The sequence below is a fragment of the Mesoplodon bidens genome (genome assembly GCF_964165515.1).
Source record: "Mesoplodon bidens genome assembly, contig: HAP1_SCAFFOLD_562, whole genome shotgun sequence".
NCBI classification, from domain to species: Eukaryota; Metazoa; Chordata; class Mammalia; order Artiodactyla; family Ziphiidae; genus Mesoplodon; species Mesoplodon bidens.
Window position 1 is genome coordinate 30,482 of NW_027672062.1, and position 18,687 is coordinate 49,168.

The window sequence follows — 18,687 nt, forward strand, 5'->3', positions numbered from 1 at the left end:
GATGAATATTGCTGTCCAAAATATTGGCCTTTATCTGATAGGGTGTACTGACTTGATACCCAAATTGATGTCTCCCTCCAGAGGAAGATGCCTGTCGCTTTGAAATACGTAGGTATCTGTGCATGTGTCTCTTGATGAACCGTCAAGATAGAAAAGGAAATCCAGAGCAAGTGCCAGGCAGGGCACGTTGCGGTGGGCAAGTCCCCACCTCCACTTTACTACTGCACTGGAGGTGTAAATTGTGTCAACTGTGGGTCTGCTCAGCTAACGCCCTGCATAGTGGACTAACTAGGTTCACGTTAAAGAAGTCCTTTGGGGTGAGGGAGTGAGAATGCCTAATACAGGCTAAGAAAGACAAAAGGTAAAGCCAAGGGTACAGAATCCTAAGATGAAGCTGTTTTAAGTAGGCTGATTCAGCCTCTGGCATAGTGAAAATCTGGGGCTCTGAGTCAAAGGCTTTGGAAAAAGTTCCCCTTTATCTCCCTCCTCTACCCCGTAACTCCTCACATTTCCGGAAGGCTTCCCCCAAACCCCTCTCAGGTCTTAGAGAACATGGCTCTTTCTCTCCTCTTACCAAGACCCACTGCTTCAAGAGGTAACTCCCAGGACACATTGATCCCCACAATCTATTGGTCTTTGTGTATCGGAAATCACAAGATGGGATTTTCCAGGAACCCACCAGAGCAACTGAGAAGGGCTTCCTCTCATCCTCCCAAGCTACCACTCCTCCCAGAATCCGTATCTTATTTCTCACCTCCTCCACCTCTACCACTTAATTTGCTCTGCAGAGAAAGTCCCTAAGTTTTACTGGAAACCCAACTTCCATCCTAGTAGACCCTGTTGTCACAGAAGGGAATGAGCAGAGAATTGCAAGGCTAGCAGATGACTCCCCGGTTCATACAAAGACACATGGGGCTTCCCTGGTGGCGCAGTGGTTGGGAGTCCGCCTGCCGATGCAGGGGGCACGGGTTCGTGTCCCTGTCCGGGAAGATCCTACATGCCGCTGAGCCTGTGCGTCCGGAGCCTGTGCTCCGCAATGGGAGAGGCCACAGCAGCGAGAGGCCCGCATACCGCAAAAAAAAAACAAACCGCAAAACAAAAAACACACATGGTTCTCAGAGGCATTCTTCTCAAATCCGACGGTTGTTAACTGTTATCAACAGTTACTCTAATCCAACTGTTATCAAGTGTTGTTAACAATTTAATGATTTTCATGGACTCATGAAATTTATTTACAACTTTTTTTTAAACTGGAAAGACTTTTTTATGATGGACATTTAAAAATGCATAATCTCAGTATGAAATGAGATTTCATAATCTCATTTATGATTTTTTTTATTTTTAGAATCGCTTTCCACATGCATACATAATTTGCATAGTTCATCAGTACAGAGCATTTTGGATTATTCTGTTATTCCTTAGCAATATATCTAAACCTTTCTTGTGTTCCTGGATAGTGAGTATTTATGTCCCTTAGTTTCTTTATGTTATAGTTCTTGAAAGATATCTTTCAGACTTTGTCATCCATCTCTTGTGCATATATTGAAAGGAAAACAACAGTGAAACAAATTGGTTGAGATATTTCTAAGGCAGTGACTGCCACTTGGCTGACAGCAGTATAAGAATCATCCTGATGTCAGAGACGTTAAAATAAAATGGAAACGATAATACATTCCCATGGACATACCGCTTTGCATAATAGCTTTTCCTCCCAGACCATCCCTCCCTTGTTTTGACCCTACAGAAATCCAGTATTGTGAATTTTGTGTTTATCATGTCCTTGTTTTTTTCTCCCCTTTTAGCAAATGTGTGCTAAACATGGAAGCCAACCGGGGCTTTGTCTGCCTCTCAATGGTCATGTGTGAGCCTTGTTTCTGAACCAGGAATGACTCTGAAGCTCCTAAAGAAGGAGAGGATCTTACTGGATGTCTTACTTAGAGTCCCTGAACTGGTGGCGGACTGGCTGTTCCTCAGTTTGCGAGCTGTCCTCCCGTCCTTTGTCAACTTTGGAGTTTCCATGGCCAGATGAGGACCAGTGGGAGGATGATTTCTGGGTCTTGTCCCCTCCTGTCCTGTGGTGACCTTCACGTGTCCTGCGGTGATGGGAACTTTTCCTCGATGAAGACGTGTCCTTCTTTTCTTTTTTTCTCTCCAGGCTTCATCCCTGGGGTGGAAGCCCTTCTGGCTTCCATCCCGTTCAGACATGTAGCCTTCGGTCTGCAAGGTGGAGACCACGGGGTCTGCGACCTTCCCTTCAGCTCTTCCAGCAGCAGGCTTGCTGGTTGTGACTGCAACTGGCAACACCATGCTCATGCTGCTCTCTGGACCATCTGCCCCCGTCGAGGATGTGCTGGCATCATCGGCCAAGACCAGGTTCGTGTCCTGCAAGGATAAGCTGGCAGCACCTGCAGTGTCCTCGCCGGATCCGCTTTCTCCTGGATCCTTGATGGTGGCTCCCGCCAGGCCCATGGTCAACCCTGCCGCTGCTCCTTCGGCGCTTTTCACGGCTGCAGTTGATCCATGGGGGGCACCTGCAATGGCCTCGCCAGATCCGCTTTCTCCTGGATCCTTGATGGTGGCTCCCGCCAGGCCCATGGTCAACCCTGCCGCTGATCCTTCGGCGCTTTTCACGGCTGCAGTTGATCCATGTGGGGCACCTGCAATGGCCTCGCCAGATCCGCTTTCTCCTGGATCCTTGATGGTGGCTCCAGCCAGGCCCATGGCCATTCCTGCCGCTGATCCTTCGGCGCTTTTCACGGCTGCATTTGATCCATGGGGGGCACCTGCAATGGCCTCGCCGGATCCGCTTTCTCCTGGATCCTTGATAATGGCTCCCGCCAGGCCCATGGACATCCCTGCCGCTGATCCTTCGATGCATTTCACGGCTGCAGTTGATCCATGGGGGGGCACCTGCAGTGGCCTCACTGGATCCGCTTTCTCCTGGATCCTTGATGGTGGCTCCCGCCAGACCGGTGGTCATCCCTGCCGCTGATCCTTCGGCGGTTTTCACGGCTGCAGTTGAGACATGGGGGGCACCTGCAATGGCCTCGCCGGAACCGCTTTCTCCTGTATCCGTGATGGTGCCTCCCGCCAGCCGATGGATATCCCTGTCGCTGATCCTTCGGCCCTTTTCACGGCTGCAGTTGATCCATGGCTGGGCACCTGCAATGGCCTCGCCGGAACCGCTTTCTCCTGAATCTTTGATGGTGGTTCCCGCCAGGCCCGTGGTCATCCCTGCCGGTGATCCTTCTGTGCTTTTCACGGCTGCAGTTGATCCATGGGGGGCACCTGCAATGGCCTCGCTGAATCCGCTTTCTCTTGGATCCTTGATGGTGGCTACAGCCAGGTCCGTGGTCATCCCTGCCGCTGATCCATCGGCACTTTTCACGGCTGCAGTTGATCCAAGGGGGGCACCTGCAGTGGCCTCGCCGGATCCGCTTTTTCCTGGATCCTTGACCGTGGCTCCCGCCAGGTCCGTGGTCATCCCTGCCGCTGATTCTTCGGAGCTTTTCACGGCTGCACTTGATGTGTGGTGGCACCTGCAATGACCTCGCCGGATCCGCTTTCTCCAGGATCCTTGATGGTGGCTCCTTGATCGTGGCTCCAGCCAGGCCCATGGCCATTCCTGCCACTGTTCCTTCGTCGCTTTTCACGGCGGTAGTAGATCCATGGTGGGTACCTGCAATGGCCTCGCCGGATCTGCTTTCTCCTGGATCCTGGATAATGGCTCCCGCCAGGCCCATGGGCAACCCTGCCGCTGATCCTTCGGCGCTTTTCACGCCTGCAGTTGATCCATCGGGGATACCTGCAGTGGCCTCGCCGGATCCGCTTTCTCCTGGATCCTTGATGGTGGCTCCCGCCAGGCCCATGGTCATTCCTCCTGCTGATCCTTCGGCACTTTTTGTGGCTCCAGTCACGTCACGAAGCTTGTGAAGCCCAGCCTCATCCTGATCCCTTTCTCTGTGGAGCTCTGTGGTCTGAGCCAAGGGGAGGAGAATCAGGTAAGTTAGAGATGACAGAAAGTGAGATCTGAACTGTCTGCTCCTCTCTCATCCTGGAGCTGAGCAACTCAAGGGCTTATACTTAGAATAACCTTTGAGATCACCCAGTCTAAGCTCCCATTGGATGCTAGATCCCATCTACTGCACCGCTCTCAAACGGCCACTCCATTTTACTTGAACAGTCCCAGGGTCAGGGAAAGCACTGATACAGTTCTCCATGATACACACTTTAATTTTATACCCTTGTGCTTCTCTCTCTGCAGGACAGACTCCTAGAAGTGGGGTTCCCGGGTCAAGGGATGCACACCTTCTGCATTTTGGTGACTCCACGGGTTGGGCTGATTTGAATCAGCATGTCGGCGTCACGGGGAGACACAATGAAGGAAGGACTTCCTAACTGTGAATGATGTTCCACAACTGATGAGACTACCTGGGCTGGGGTAAGTGTTCAAGAAGAGACCAGACAGTCAGGATGCTGTAGGAGGGATTACAGCCCTGGTGAGGAGACCAGTGCAGCTGATAATGATACCTAAGGTCTCTCTGAAATTCAGCCCTGTGGGACAAGGTGGAGAAGCACTCGGAACCTCTCCAGTGTGGTGAATCCCATAGTGATAGCTCGTTTGTCCCTGACCCTTTTCAACAATAGAAGGTATTTCCCAGGTGAGTCTCAGAGAGCACCAAAGGCTATGAAGGACCAGCTTTGCCCTGCTCTCCCAAAGCACCCTGCCCCGTGTTCTTGAGTCTCTGTGGGTGCTTCCCACTAGGATTTTGGCATCCTCTGTAGTCGCTGCATCTCCAGTTTGGAGCATCGGGGTACTGCTGTAACTGTCTACCGGTGGTCTCAGGATATAGACAAGCTTTTCCCAATGGGAAAAGAGGTCTTTTTGTGCATCGGAAGAGGGGCACAGCTGCAGATAGAAAGTCCGGCCGGTAGCAAGATTCAGGCACAGCTGCTGTTTCTCACGGTTGTGGATGGAGATCTTGACAAACTTCAAGGGAAGCAGCCTGGTGAGCTCTAGGGTCTTCACGGGCTTGCAACCTCTCCCCTTGGTGATCCCGGCGCATCTGACATGCTCTTCACAGACTTTCGTTGTTCGGGCCAGCAGCATGACGTCAGGTAGTGGGAAGAGGGGGCTGGTGGATGCGACACCCACAGTCACCCTTCGGACGCGGTTGTCTAGGTCAATCAGTTCTCCTTTCTTGCTGACCTGGATAAAGTCGCTCTCAAACATGGGAGCGTACTTGAAAATGTCATACTCTCCTCCCTCGTACAGTTGTCGTTGCAGGACCCCCATGGAGGTCCTCAACACCCCCACTGAACAGTAGCTATTGGCCGTGTAATGAGGTAAACTCTCACTGCTCATGGCTCTCTTCGTTCAAGACAGAGCCACCAGCCACAAATTGAGTCTCGGAGAGAGAGAGGGAACGAAAGCAACTCGTCACCTCCCTGCAGGACTCTGCCAGAGTCTCTTGGCCCGACCATATTTATACCGCAAGTCCTTTGTGACCCGTCACCATCACATCGCACACCCCTTTGTTGAGCCTCCAAGTCCCCACCCCCTTGGGGCAGGCTCACCAGCCTCCCCCTAAACCAAGCACCATGTCCATAGGGAACAGGCTGACCCTGCCAGGGTATAGGTGTGGGTAGGCTGGATAGTCTTTCTACTCAAAAGGTTGAGAAAACCCTCCTGCTTTTGTAAATATCTGGGTGGTTTCCAGTCTTGTTGTTGTTACAAATCTCCCTGCAGGGGTCATCTTCGTGCTTCTGCTGAATGATGTCCTGGGGATAAAATCCTGGAAGTGGACTGTGTACTTGCTAAGGGCAGGCATCCTATGGGAATTGCTGTTCTCTGTGTCCCCAGCGTATATAGCACAGTGCTGGCAGGAACTTAGAAAGAGTGCTACGTGTCAGAGTCCCACTGGTACTGTCATTTCCAGGATATGGAGAATTTTCTCACCCATTTTCTCTTTTCAAGGAGGCTAACTTTTGTTTATATTTATATTTATATTTATATTTTTTACAGTTTTAGAAACTTTTTATTGTGAAATATAACACACATTCATGAAAGTGCAGAAAGCATAAATATAGCTTAATGAGTAACAAGAAAGTGAACACCCTTGTAGCTGCCACCCAGAGCAAGAAATAGAACCCTGCCAGCCCCTCTTCTGCATGCTCCCTCCCCACAAAGGTAACCCAAACTTGGATTGTATTTATTTTCTTTTCCTTCTTCTTTTTTATTGATGTATAGTTGATTTACAATGTTGTGTTAATTTGTGTTGTGTTAATTTCTTCGGTTAATTTCTGATTCAGTTTTTTGTATACATACATTCTTTTTCCTATTCTTTTCCATTATGGTTTATCACAGGATACTGAATATAGTTCTCTGTGCTCTACAGTAGGACCCTGCTGTTTATCCATCCTGTAGTTTGTATCTGCTAATCCCAAACTCCCAATCCTTCCCTCCTTGACCCCTGCTTGTTTTTTTGTTTGTTTTTTTTTTTTTTTTTGCGGTACGCGGGCCTCTCACTGTTGTGGCCTCTCTCGTTGCGGAGCACAGGCTCCGGAGCCATGGCTCACGGGCCCAGCCGCTCCGCGGCATGTGGGGCCCTCCCGGACCGGGGCACGAACCCGTGTCCCCTGTGTCGGCAGGCAGACTCCCAACCACTGCGCCACCAGGGAAGCCCGAAGCTGAGCTCTTGAACTGGAGTGACCCTTCCGAGAGGGTCTGTGTTGGGCTACGACGGCCTGACCTTCACACTCCACATCAATCATTTCTTGCCGTGCACCTTGGGTGAGGAACCCAGGCAATTTCCAAACTCACTGCCAGCTGAAGGCTTTCTGTGGGATGCACCCCCAGCAGCTGGGGCCACAAGTCCTTCGTTGAAGAAATGCACCCCACGTGGATATTTCAAATGGAACGGTGTCTTTCAAAGCATACCCTCCAATCTCCTCATTATATAGATCCTGTGGCCCCAAATAGGAAGTAACATAAAGTCCCATATTAACAACCCCCCCAGCCAAATACTTCTTTTCACAGAAACCACAGTACCCTCCACAAAGTGCACATTTGATCAGGCCACTCCCCTCTTGAAAACATATCATGGCTTTGCATCACTCCAAGGTCAGAAATCAAACTCCTTTAAATGGACCTCAAAGCCTTGCATGGCGTGGCCCCTGCTGTGTTCCCCAGCATCACATCACGCTTGCTGTGCCAGCCACGACACTGCCTTCAATATGCCTCCCACCGTAGCACATCTTCAACAATCCTGTGAATGACCTTATTTTGCTGTAGGGAAAAAAACCCTTTCTAGTATGTATGTGTGTTGCCAGACTTGAAGTTTGGGACATTGGTTAGTTTGTAATCAACCATCCATTGCCTAATTGCACTTGCAGCTGCAGAATTGCTACCACGGTGATGAATATTGCTGTCCAAAATATTGGCCTTTATCTGATAGGGTGTACTGACTTGATACCCAAATTGATGTCTCCCTCCAGAGGAAGATGCCTGTTGCTTTGAAATACGTAGGTATCTGTGCATGTGTCTCTTGATGAACCGTCAAGATAGAAAAGGAAATCCAGAGCAAGTGCCAGGCAGGGCACGTTGCGGTGGGCAAGTCCCCACCTCCACTTTACTACTGCACTGGAGGTGTAAATTGTGTCAACTGTGGGTCTGCTCAGCTAACGCCCTGCATAGTGGACTAACTAGGTTCACGTTAAAGAAGTCCTTTGGGGTGAGGGAGTGAGAATGCCTAATACAGGCTAAGAAAGACAAAAGGTAAAGCCAAGGGTACAGAATCCTAAGATGAAGCTGTTTTAAGTAGGCTGATTCAGCCTCTGGCATAGTGAAAATCTGGGGCTCTGAGTCAAAGGCTTTGGAAAGAGTTCCCCTTTATCTCCCTCCTCTACCCCATAACTCCTCACATTTCCGGAAGGCTTCCCCCAAACCCCTCTCAGGTCTTAGAGAACATGGCTCTTTCTCTCCTCTTACCAAGACCCACTGCTTCAAGAGGTAACTCCCAGGACACATTGATCCCCACAATCTATTGGTCTTTGTGTATCGGAAATCACAAGATGGGATTTTCCAGCCACCCACCAGAGCAACTGAGAAGGGCTTCCTCTCATCCTCCCAAGCTACCACTCCTCCCAGAATCCGTATCTTATTTCTCACCTCCTCCACCTCTACCACTTAATTTGCTCTGCAGAGAAAGTCCCTAAGTTTTACTGGAAACCCAACTTCCATCCTAGTAGACCCTGTTGTCACAGAAGGGAATGAGCAGAGAATTGCAAGGCTAGCAGATGACTCCCCGGTTCATACAAAGACACATGGGGCTTCCCTGGTGGCGCAGTGGTTGGGAGTCCGCCTGCCGATGCAGGGGGCACGGGTTCGTGTCCCTGTCCGGGAAGATCCTACATGCCGTGGAGCCGCTGGGCCCGTGAGCCATGGCCGCTGAGCCTGTGCGTCCGGAGCCTGTGCTCCGCAATGGGAGAGGCCACAGCAGCGAGAGGCCCGCATACCGCAAAAAAAAAAAAAACCGCAAAACAAAAAACACACATGGTTCTCAGAGGCATTCTTCTCAAATCCGACGGTTGTTAACTGTTATCAACAGTTACTCTAATCCAACTGTCATCAAGTGTTGTTAACAATTTAATGATTTTCATGGACTCATGAAATTTATTTACAACTTTTTTTTAAACTGGAAAGACTTTTTTATGATGGACATTTAAAAATGCATAATCTCAGTATGAAATGAGATTTCATAATCTCATTTATGATTTTTTTTATTTTTAGAATCGCTTTCCACATGCATACATAATTTGCATAGTTCATCAGTACAGAGCATTTTGGATTATTCTGTTATTCCTTAGCAATATATCTAAACCTTTCTTGTGTTCCTGGATAGTGAGTATTTATGTCCCTTAGTTTCTTTATGTTATAGTTCTTGAAAGATATCTTTCAGACTTTGTCATCCATCTCTTGTGCATATATTGAAAGGAAAACAACAGTGAAACAAATTGGTTGAGATATTTCTAAGGCAGTGACTGCCACTTGGCTGACAGCAGTATAAGAATCATCCTGATGTCAGAGACGTTAAAATAAAATGGAAACGATAATACATTCCCATGGACATACCGCTTTGCATAATAGCTTTTCCTCCCAGACCATCCCTCCCTTGTTTTGACCCTACAGAAATCCAGTATTGTGAATTTTGTGTTTATCATGTCCTTGTTTTTTTCTCCCCTTTTAGCAAATGTGTGCTAAACATGGAAGCCAACCGGGGCTTTGTCTGCCTCTCAATGGTCATGTGTGAGCCTTGTTTCTGAACCAGGAATGACTCTGAAGCTCCTAAAGAAGGAGAGGATCTTACTGGATGTCTTACTTAGAGTCCCTGAACTGGTGGCGGACTGGCTGTTCCTCAGTTTGCGAGCTGTCCTCCCGTCCTTTGTCAACTTTGGAGTTTCCATGGCCAGATGAGGACCAGTGGGAGGATGATTTCTGGGTCTTGTCCCCTCCTGTCCTGTGGTGACCTTCACGTGTCCTGCGGTGATGGGAACTTTTCCTCGATGAAGACGTGTCCTTCTTTTCTTTTTTTCTCTCCAGGCTTCATCCCTGGGGTGGAAGCCCTTCTGGCTTCCATCCCGTTCAGACATGTAGCCTTCGGTCTGCAAGGTGGAGACCACGGGGTCTGCGACCTTCCCTTCAGCTCTTCCAGCAGCAGGCTTGCTGGTTGTGACTGCAACTGGCAACACCATGCTCATGCTGCTCTCTGGACCATCTGCCCCCGTCGAGGATGTGCTGGCATCATCGGCCAAGACCAGGTTCGTGTCCTGCAAGGATAAGCTGGCAGCACCTGCAGTGTCCTCGCCGGATCCGCTTTCTCCTGGATCCTTGATGGTGGCTCCCGCCAGGCCCATGGTCAACCCTGCCGCTGCTCCTTCGGCGCTTTTCACGGCTGCAGTTGATCCATGGGGGGCACCTGCAATGGCCTCGCCAGATCCGCTTTCTCCTGGATCCTTGATGGTGGCTCCCGCCAGGCCCATGGTCAACCCTGCCGCTGATCCTTCGGCGCTTTTCACGGCTGCAGTTGATCCATGGGGGGCACCTGCAATGGCCTCGCCAGATCCGCTTTCTCCTGGATCCTTGATGGTGGCTCCAGCCAGGCCCATGGCCATTCCTGCCGCTGATCCTTCGGCGCTTTTCACGGCTGCATTTGATCCATGGGGGGCACCTGCAATGGCCTCGCCGGATCCGCTTTCTCCTGGATCCTTGATAATGGCTCCCGCCAGGCCCATGGACATCCCTGCCGCTGATCCTTCGATGCATTTCACGGCTGCAGTTGATCCATGGGGGGGCACCTGCAGTGGCCTCACCGGATCCGCTTTCTCCTGGATCCTTGATGGTGGCTCCCGCCAGACCGGTGGTCATCCCTGCCGCTGATCCTTCGGCGGTTTTCACGGCTGCAGTTGAGACATGGGGGGCACCTGCAATGGCCTCGCTGAATCCGCTTTCTCTTGGATCCTTGATGGTGGCTACAGCCAGGTCCGTGGTCATCCCTGCCGCTGATCCATCGGCGCTTTTCACGGCTGCAGTTGATCCAAGGGGGGCACCTGCAGTGGCCTCGCCGGATCCGCTTTTTCCTGGATCCTTGACCGTGGCTCCCGCCAGGTCCGTGGTCATCCCTGCCGCTGATTCTTCGGAGCTTTTCACGGCTGCACTTGATCTATGGTGGCACCTGCAATGGCCTCGCCGGATCTGCTTTCTCCAGGATCCTTGATGGTGGCTCCTTGATCGTGGCTCCAGCCAGGCCCATGGCCATTCCTGCCGCTGATCCTTCGGCGCTTTTCACGCCTGCAGTTGATCCATCGGGGATACCTGCAGTGGCCTCGCCGGATCCGCTTTCTCCTGGATCCTTGATGGTGGCTCCCGCCAGGCCCATGGTCATTCCTCCTGCTGATCCTTCGGCACTTTTTGTGGCTCCAGTCACGTCACGAAGCTTGTGAAGCCCAGCCTCATCCTGATCCCTTTCTCTGTGGAGCTCTGTGGTCTGAGCCAAGGGGAGGAGAATCAGGTAAGTTAGAGATGACAGAAAGTGAGATCTGAACTGTCTGCTCCTCTCTCATCCTGGAGCTGAGCAACTCAAGGGCTTATACTTAGAATAACCTTTGAGATCACCCAGTCTAAGCTCCCATTGGATGCTAGATCCCATCTACTGCACCGCTCTCAAACGGCCACTCCATTTTACTTGAACAGTCCCAGGGTCAGGGAAAGCACTGATACAGTTCTCCATGATACACACTTTAATTTTATACCCTTGTGCTTCTCTCTCTGCAGGACAGACTCCTAGAAGTGGGGTTCCCGGGTCAAGGGATGCACACCTTCTGCATTTTGGTGACTCCACGGGTTGGGCTGATTTGAATCAGCATGTCGGCGTCACGGGGAGACACAATGAAGGAAGGACTTCCTAACTGTGAATGATGTTCCACAACTGATGAGACTACCTGGGCTGGGGTAAGTGTTCAAGAAGAGACCAGACAGTCAGGATGCTGTAGGAGGGATTACAGCCCTGGTGAGGAGACCAGTGCAGCTGATAATGATACCTAAGGTCTCTCTGAAATTCAGCCCTGTGGGACAAGGTGGAGAAGCACTCGGAACCTCTCCAGTGTGGTGAATCCCATAGTGATAGCTCGTTTGTCCCTGACCCTTTTCAACAATAGAAGGTATTTCCCAGGTGAGTCTCAGAGAGCACCAAAGGCTATGAAGGACCAGCTTTGCCCTGCTCTCCCAAAGCACCCTGCCCCGTGTTCTTGAGTCTCTGTGGGTGCTTCCCACTAGGATTTTGGCATCCTCTGTAGTCGCTGCATCTCCAGTTTGGAGCATCGGGGTACTGCTGTAACTGTCTACCGGTGGTCTCAGGATATAGACAAGCTTTTCCCAATGGGAAAAGAGGTCTTTTTGTGCATCGGAAGAGGGGCACAGCTGCAGATAGAAAGTCCGGCCGGTAGCAAGATTCAGGCACAGCTGCTGTTTCTCACGGTTGTGGATGGAGATCTTGACAAACTTCAAGGGAAGCAGCCTGGTGAGCTCTAGGGTCTTCACGGGCTTGCAACCTCTCCCCTTGGTGATCCCGGCGCATCTGACATGCTCTTCACAGACTTTCGTTGTTCGGGCCAGCAGCATGACGTCAGGTAGTGGGAAGAGGGGGCTGGTGGATGCGACACCCACAGTCACCCTTCGGACGCGGTTGTCTAGGTCAATCAGTTCTCCTTTCTTGCTGACCTGGATAAAGTCGCTCTCAAACATGGGAGCGTACTTGAAAATGTCATACTCTCCTCCCTCGTACAGTTGTCGTTGCAGGACCCCCATGGAGGTCCTCAACACCCCCACTGAACAGTAGCTATTGGCCGTGTAATGAGGTAAACTCTCACTGCTCATGGCTCTCTTCGTTCAAGACAGAGCCACCAGCCACAAATTGAGTCTCGGAGAGAGAGAGGGAACGAAAGCAACTCGTCACCTCCCTGCAGGACTCTGCCAGAGTCTCTTGGCCCGACCATATTTATACCGCAAGTCCTTTGTGACCCGTCACCATCACATCGCACACCCCTTTGTTGAGCCTCCAAGTCCCCACCCCCTTGGGGCAGGCTCACCAGCCTCCCCCTAAACCAACCACCATGTCCATAGGGAACAGGCTGACCCTGCCAGGGTATAGGTGTGGGTAGGCTGGATAGTCTTTCTACTCAAAAGGTTGAGAAAACCCTCCTGCTTTTGTAAATATCTGGGTGGTTTCCAGTCTTGTTGTTGTTACAAATCTCCCTGCAGGGGTCATCTTCGTGCTTCTGCTGAATGATGTCCTGGGGATAAAATCCTGGAAGTGGACTGTGTACTTGCTAAGGGCAGGCATCCTATGGGAATTGCTGTTCTCTGTGTCCCCAGCGTATATAGCACAGTGCTGGCAGGAACTTAGAAAGAGTGCTACGTGTCAGAGTCCCACTGGTACTGTCATTTCCAGGATATGGAGAATTTTCTCACCCATTTTCTCTTTTCAAGGAGGCTAACTTTTGTTTATATTTATATTTATATTTATATTTTTTACAGTTTTAGAAACTTTTTATTGTGAAATATAACACACATTCATGAAAGTGCAGAAAGCATAAATATAGCTTAATGAGTAACAAGAAAGTGAACACCCTTGTAGCTGCCACCCAGAGCAAGAAATAGAACCCTGCCAGCCCCTCTTCTGCATGCTCCCTCCCCACAAAGGTAACCCAAACTTGGATTGTATTTATTTTCTTTTCCTTCTTCTTTTTTATTGATGTATAGTTGATTTACAATGTTGTGTTAATTTGTGTTGTGTTAATTTCTTCGGTTAATTTCTGATTCAGTTTTTTGTATACATACATTCTTTTTCCTATTCTTTTCCATTATGGTTTATCACAGGATACTGAATATAGTTCTCTGTGCTCTACAGTAGGACCCTGCTGTTTATCCATCCTGTAGTTTGTATCTGCTAATCCCAAACTCCCAATCCTTCCCTCCTTGACCCCTGCTTGTTTTTTTGTTTGTTTTTTTTTTTTTTTTTGCGGTACGCGGGCCTCTCACTGTTGTGGCCTCTCTCGTTGCGGAGCACAGGCTCCGGAGCCATGGCTCACGGGCCCAGCCGCTCCGCGGCATGTGGGGCCCTCCCGGACCGGGGCACGAACCCGTGTCCCCTGTGTCGGCAGGCAGACTCCCAACCACTGCGCCACCAGGGAAGCCCGAAGCTGAGCTCTTGAACTGGAGTGACCCTTCCGAGAGGGTCTGTGTTGGGCTACGACGGCCTGACCTTCACACTCCACATCAATCATTTCTTGCCGTGCACCTCGGGTGAGGAACCCAGGCAATTTCCAAACTCACTGCCAGCTGAAGGCTTTCTGTGGGATGCACCCCCAGCAGCTGGGGCCACAAGTCCTTCGTTGAAGAAATGCACCCCACGTGGATATTTCAAATGGAACGGTGTCTTTCAAAGCATACCCTCCAATCTCCTCATTATATAGATCCTGTGGCCCCAAATAGGAAGTAACATAAAGTCCCATATTAACAACCCCCCCAGCCAAATACTTCTTTTCACAGAAACCACAGTACCCTCCACAAAGTGCACATTTGATCAGGCCACTCCCCTCTTGAAAACATATCATGGCTTTGCATCACTCCAAGGTCAGAAATCAAACTCCTTTAAATGGACCTCAAAGCCTTGCATGGCGTGGCCCCTGCTGTGTTCCCCAGCATCACATCACGCTTGCTGTGCCAGCCACGACACTGCCTTCAATATGCCTCCCACCGTAGCACATCTTCAACAATCCTGTGAATGACCTTATTTTGCTGTAGGGAAAAAAACCCTTTCTAGTATGTATGTGTGTTGCCAGACTTGAAGTTTGGGACATTGGTTAGTTTGTAATCAACCATCCATTGCCTAATTGCACTTGCAGCTGCAGAATTGCTACCACGGTGATGAATATTGCTGTCCAAAATATTGGCCTTTATCTGATAGGGTGTACTGACTTGATACCCAAATTGATGTCTCCCTCCAGAGGAAGATGCCTGTCGCTTTGAAATACGTAGGTATCTGTGCATGTGTCTCTTGATGAACCGTCAAGATAGAAAAGGAAATCCAGAGCAAGTGCCAGGCAGGGCACGTTGCGGTGGGCAAGTCCCCACCTCCACTTTACTACTGCACTGGAGGTGTAAATTGTGTCAACTGTGGGTCTGCTCAGCTAACGCCCTGCATAGTGGACTAACTAGGTTCACGTTAAAGAAGTCCTTTGGGGTGAGGGAGTGAGAATGCCTAATACAGGCTAAGAAAGACAAAAGGTAAAGCCAAGGGTACAGAATACTAAGATGAAGCTGTTTTAAGTAGGCTGATTCAGCCTCTGGCATAGTGAAAATCTGGGGCTCTGAGTCAAAGGCTTTGGAAAAAGTTCCCCTTTATCTCCCTCCTCTACCCCGTAACTCCTCACATTTCCGGAAGGCTTCCCCCAAACCCCTCTCAGGTCTTAGAGAACATGGCTCTTTCTCTCCTCTTACCAAGACCCACTGCTTCAAGAGGTAACTCCCAGGACACATTGATCCCCACAATCTATTGGTCTTTGTGTATCGGAAATCACAAGATGGGATTTTCCAGGAACCCACCAGAGCAACTGAGAAGGGCTTCCTCTCATCCTCCCAAGCTACCACTCCTCCCAGAATCCGTATCTTATTTCTCACCTCCTCCACCTCTACCACTTAATTTGCTCTGCAGAGAAAGTCCCTAAGTTTTACTGGAAACCCAACTTCCATCCTAGTAGACCCTGTTGTCACAGAAGGGAATGAGCAGAGAATTGCAAGGCTAGCAGATGACTCCCCGGTTCATACAAAGACACATGGGGCTTCCCTGGTGGCGCAGTGGTTGGGAGTCCGCCTGCCGATGCAGGGGGCACGGGTTCGTGTCCCTGTCCGGGAAGATCCTACATGCCGCTGAGCCTGTGCGTCCGGAGCCTGTGCTCCGCAATGGGAGAGGCCACAGCAGCGAGAGGCCCGCATACCGCAAAAAAAAAACAAACCGCAAAACAAAAAACACACATGGTTCTCAGAGGCATTCTTCTCAAATCCGACGGTTGTTAACTGTTATCAACAGTTACTCTAATCCAACTGTTATCAAGTGTTGTTAACAATTTAATGATTTTCATGGACTCATGACATTTATTTACAACTTTTTTTTAAACTGGAAAGACTTTTTTATGATGGACATTTAAAAATGCATAATCTCAGTATGAAATGAGATTTCATAATCTCATTTATGATTTTTTTTATTTTTAGAATCGCTTTCCACATGCATACATAATTTGCATAGTTCATCAGTACAGAGCATTTTGGATTATTCTGTTATTCCTTAGCAATATATCTAAACCTTTCTTGTGTTCCTGGATAGTGAGTATTTATGTCCCTTAGTTTCTTTATGTTATAGTTCTTGAAAGATATCTTTCAGACTTTGTCATCCATCTCTTGTGCATATATTGAAAGGAAAACAACAGTGAAACAAATTGGTTGAGATATTTCTAAGGCAGTGACTGCCACTTGGCTGACAGCAGTATAAGAATCATCCTGATGTCAGAGACGTTAAAATAAAATGGAAACGATAATACATTCCCATGGACATACCGCTTTGCATAATAGCTTTTCCTCCCAGACCATCCCTCCCTTGTTTTGACCCTACAGAAATCCAGTATTGTGAATTTTGTGTTTATCATGTCCTTGTTTTTTTCTCCCCTTTTAGCAAATGTGTGCTAAACATGGAAGCCAACCGGGGCTTTGTCTGCCTCTCAATGGTCATGTGTGAGCCTTGTTTCTGAACCAGGAATGACTCTGAAGCTCCTAAAGAAGGAGAGGATCTTACTGGATGTCTTACTTAGAGTCCCTGAACTGGTGGCGGACTGGCTGTTCCTCAGTTTGCGAGCTGTCCTCCCGTCCTTTGTCAACTTTGGAGTTTCCATGGCCAGATGAGGACCAGTGGGAGGATGATTTCTGGGTCTTGTCCCCTCCTGTCCTGTGGTGACCTTCACGTGTCCTGCGGTGATGGGAACTTTTCCTCGATGAAGACGTGTCCTTCTTTTCTTTTTTTCTCTCCAGGCTTCATCCCTGGGGTGGAAGCCCTTCTGGCTTCCATCCCGTTCAGACATGTAGCCTTCGGTCTGCAAGGTGGAGACCACGGGGTCTGCGACCTTCCCTTCAGCTCTTCCAGCAGCAGGCTTGCTGGTTGTGACTGCAACTGGCAACACCATGCTCATGCTGCTCTCTGGACCATCTGCCCCCGTCGAGGATGTGCTGGCATCATCGGCCAAGACCAGGTTCGTGTCCTGCAAGGATAAGCTGGCAGCACCTGCAGTGTCCTCGCCGGATCCGCTTTCTCCTGGATCCTTGATGGTGGCTCCCGCCAGGCCCATGGTCAACCCTGCCGCTGCTCCTTCGGCGCTTTTCACGGCTGCAGTTGATCCATGGGGGGCACCTGCAATGGCCTCGCCAGATCCGCTTTCTCCTGGATCCTTGATGGTGGCTCCCGCCAGGCCCATGGTCAACCCTGCCGCTGATCCTTCGGCGCTTTTCACGGCTGCAGTTGATCCATGGGGGGCACCTGCAATGGCCTCGCCAGATCCGCTTTCTCCTGGATCCTTGATGGTGGCTCCAGCCAGGCCCATGGCCATTCCTGCCGCTGATCCTTCGGCGCTTTTCACGGCTGCATTTGATCCATGGGGGGCACCTGCAATGGCCTCGCCGGATCCGCTTTCTCCTGGATCCTTGATAATGGCTCCCGCCAGGCCCATGGACATCCCTGCCGCTGATCCTTCGATGCATTTCACGGCTGCAGTTGATCCATGGGGGGGCACCTGCAGTGGCCTCACCGGATCCGCTTTCTCCTGGATCCTTGATGGTGGCTCCCGCCAGACCGGTGGTCATCCCTGCCGCTGATCCTTCGGCGGTTTTCACGGCTGCAGTTGAGACATGGGGGGCACCTGCAATGGCCTCGCCGGAACCGCTTTCTCCTGTATCCGTGATGGTGCCTCCCGCCAGCCGATGGATATCCCTGTCGCTGATCCTTCGGCGCTTTTCACGGCTGCAGTTGATCCATGGCTGGGCACCTGCAATGGCCTCGCCGGAACCGCTTTCTCCTGAATCTTTGATGGTGGTTCCCGCCAGGCCCGTGGTCATCCCTGCCGGTGATCCTTCTGTGCTTTTCACGGCTGCAGTTGATCCATGGGGGGCACCTGCAATGGCCTCGCTGAATCCGCTTTCTCTTGGATCCTTGATGGTGGCTACAGCCAGGTCCGTGGTCATCCCTGCCGCTGATCCATCGGCACTTTTCACGGCTGCAGTTGATCCAAGGGGGGCACCTGCAGTGGCCTCGCCGGATCCGCTTTTTCCTGGATCCTTGACCGTGGCTCCCGCCAGGTCCGTGGTCATCCCTGCCGCTGATTCTTCGGAGCTTTTCACGGCTGCACTTGATGTGTGGTGGCACCTGCAATGGCCTCGCCGGATCCGCTTTCTCCAGGATCCTTGATGGTGGCTCCTTGATCGTGGCTCCAGCCAGGCCCATGGCCATTCCTGCCACTGTTCCTTCGTCGCTTTTCACGGCGGTAGTAGATCCATGGTGGGTACCTGCAATGGCCTCGCCGGATCTGCTTTCTCCTGGATCCTGGATAATGGCTCCCGCCAGGCCCATGGGCAACCCTGCCGCTGATCCTTCGGCGCTTTTCACGCCTGCAGTTGATCCATCGGGGATACCTGCAGTGGCCTCGCCGGATCCGCTTTCTCCTGGATCCTTGATGGTGGCTCCCGCCAGGCCCATGGTCATTCCTCCTGCTGATCCTTCGGCACTTTTTGTGGCTCCAGTCACGTCACGAAGCTTGTGAAGCCCAGCCTCATCCTGATCCCTTTCTCTGTGGAGCTCTGTGGTCTGAGCCAAGGGGAGGAGAATCAGGTAAGTTAGAGATGACAGAAAGTGAGATCTGAACTGTCTGCTCCTCTCTCATCCTGGAGCTGAGCAACTCAAGGGCTTATACTTAGAATAACCTTTGAGATCACCCAGTCTAAGCTCCCATTGGATGCTAGATCCCATCTACTGCACCGCTCTCAAACGGCCACTCCATTTTACTTGAACAGTCCCAGGGTCAGGGAAAGCA

At 50.6% G+C, this 18,687-nt stretch overlaps 2 protein-coding genes across 2 annotated transcripts; both read right to left on the reverse strand.

The window, feature by feature from the left end:
* Positions 1-4,761: 4,761 nt before the first annotated feature.
* LOC308610627 (Golgi-associated RAB2B interactor protein 3-like) lies at positions 4,762-5,365 on the reverse strand (the record flags this gene model as incomplete). The annotated part of the gene is made up of 2 exons (XM_081259690.1): positions 4,762-4,788; positions 4,835-5,365. 2 exons carry the CDS (start codon positions 5,363-5,365, stop codon positions 4,762-4,764), a joined length of 558 nt encoding a protein of 185 aa, XP_081115816.1.
* Positions 5,366-11,829: 6,464 nt separating this feature from the next.
* LOC308610628 (Golgi-associated RAB2B interactor protein 3-like) lies at positions 11,830-12,433 on the reverse strand (the record flags this gene model as incomplete). Its single annotated transcript, XM_081259691.1, has 2 exons — positions 11,830-11,856; positions 11,903-12,433. 2 exons carry the CDS (start codon positions 12,431-12,433, stop codon positions 11,830-11,832), a joined length of 558 nt encoding a protein of 185 aa, XP_081115817.1.
* Between the last annotated feature and the right edge of the window lie 6,254 nt (positions 12,434-18,687).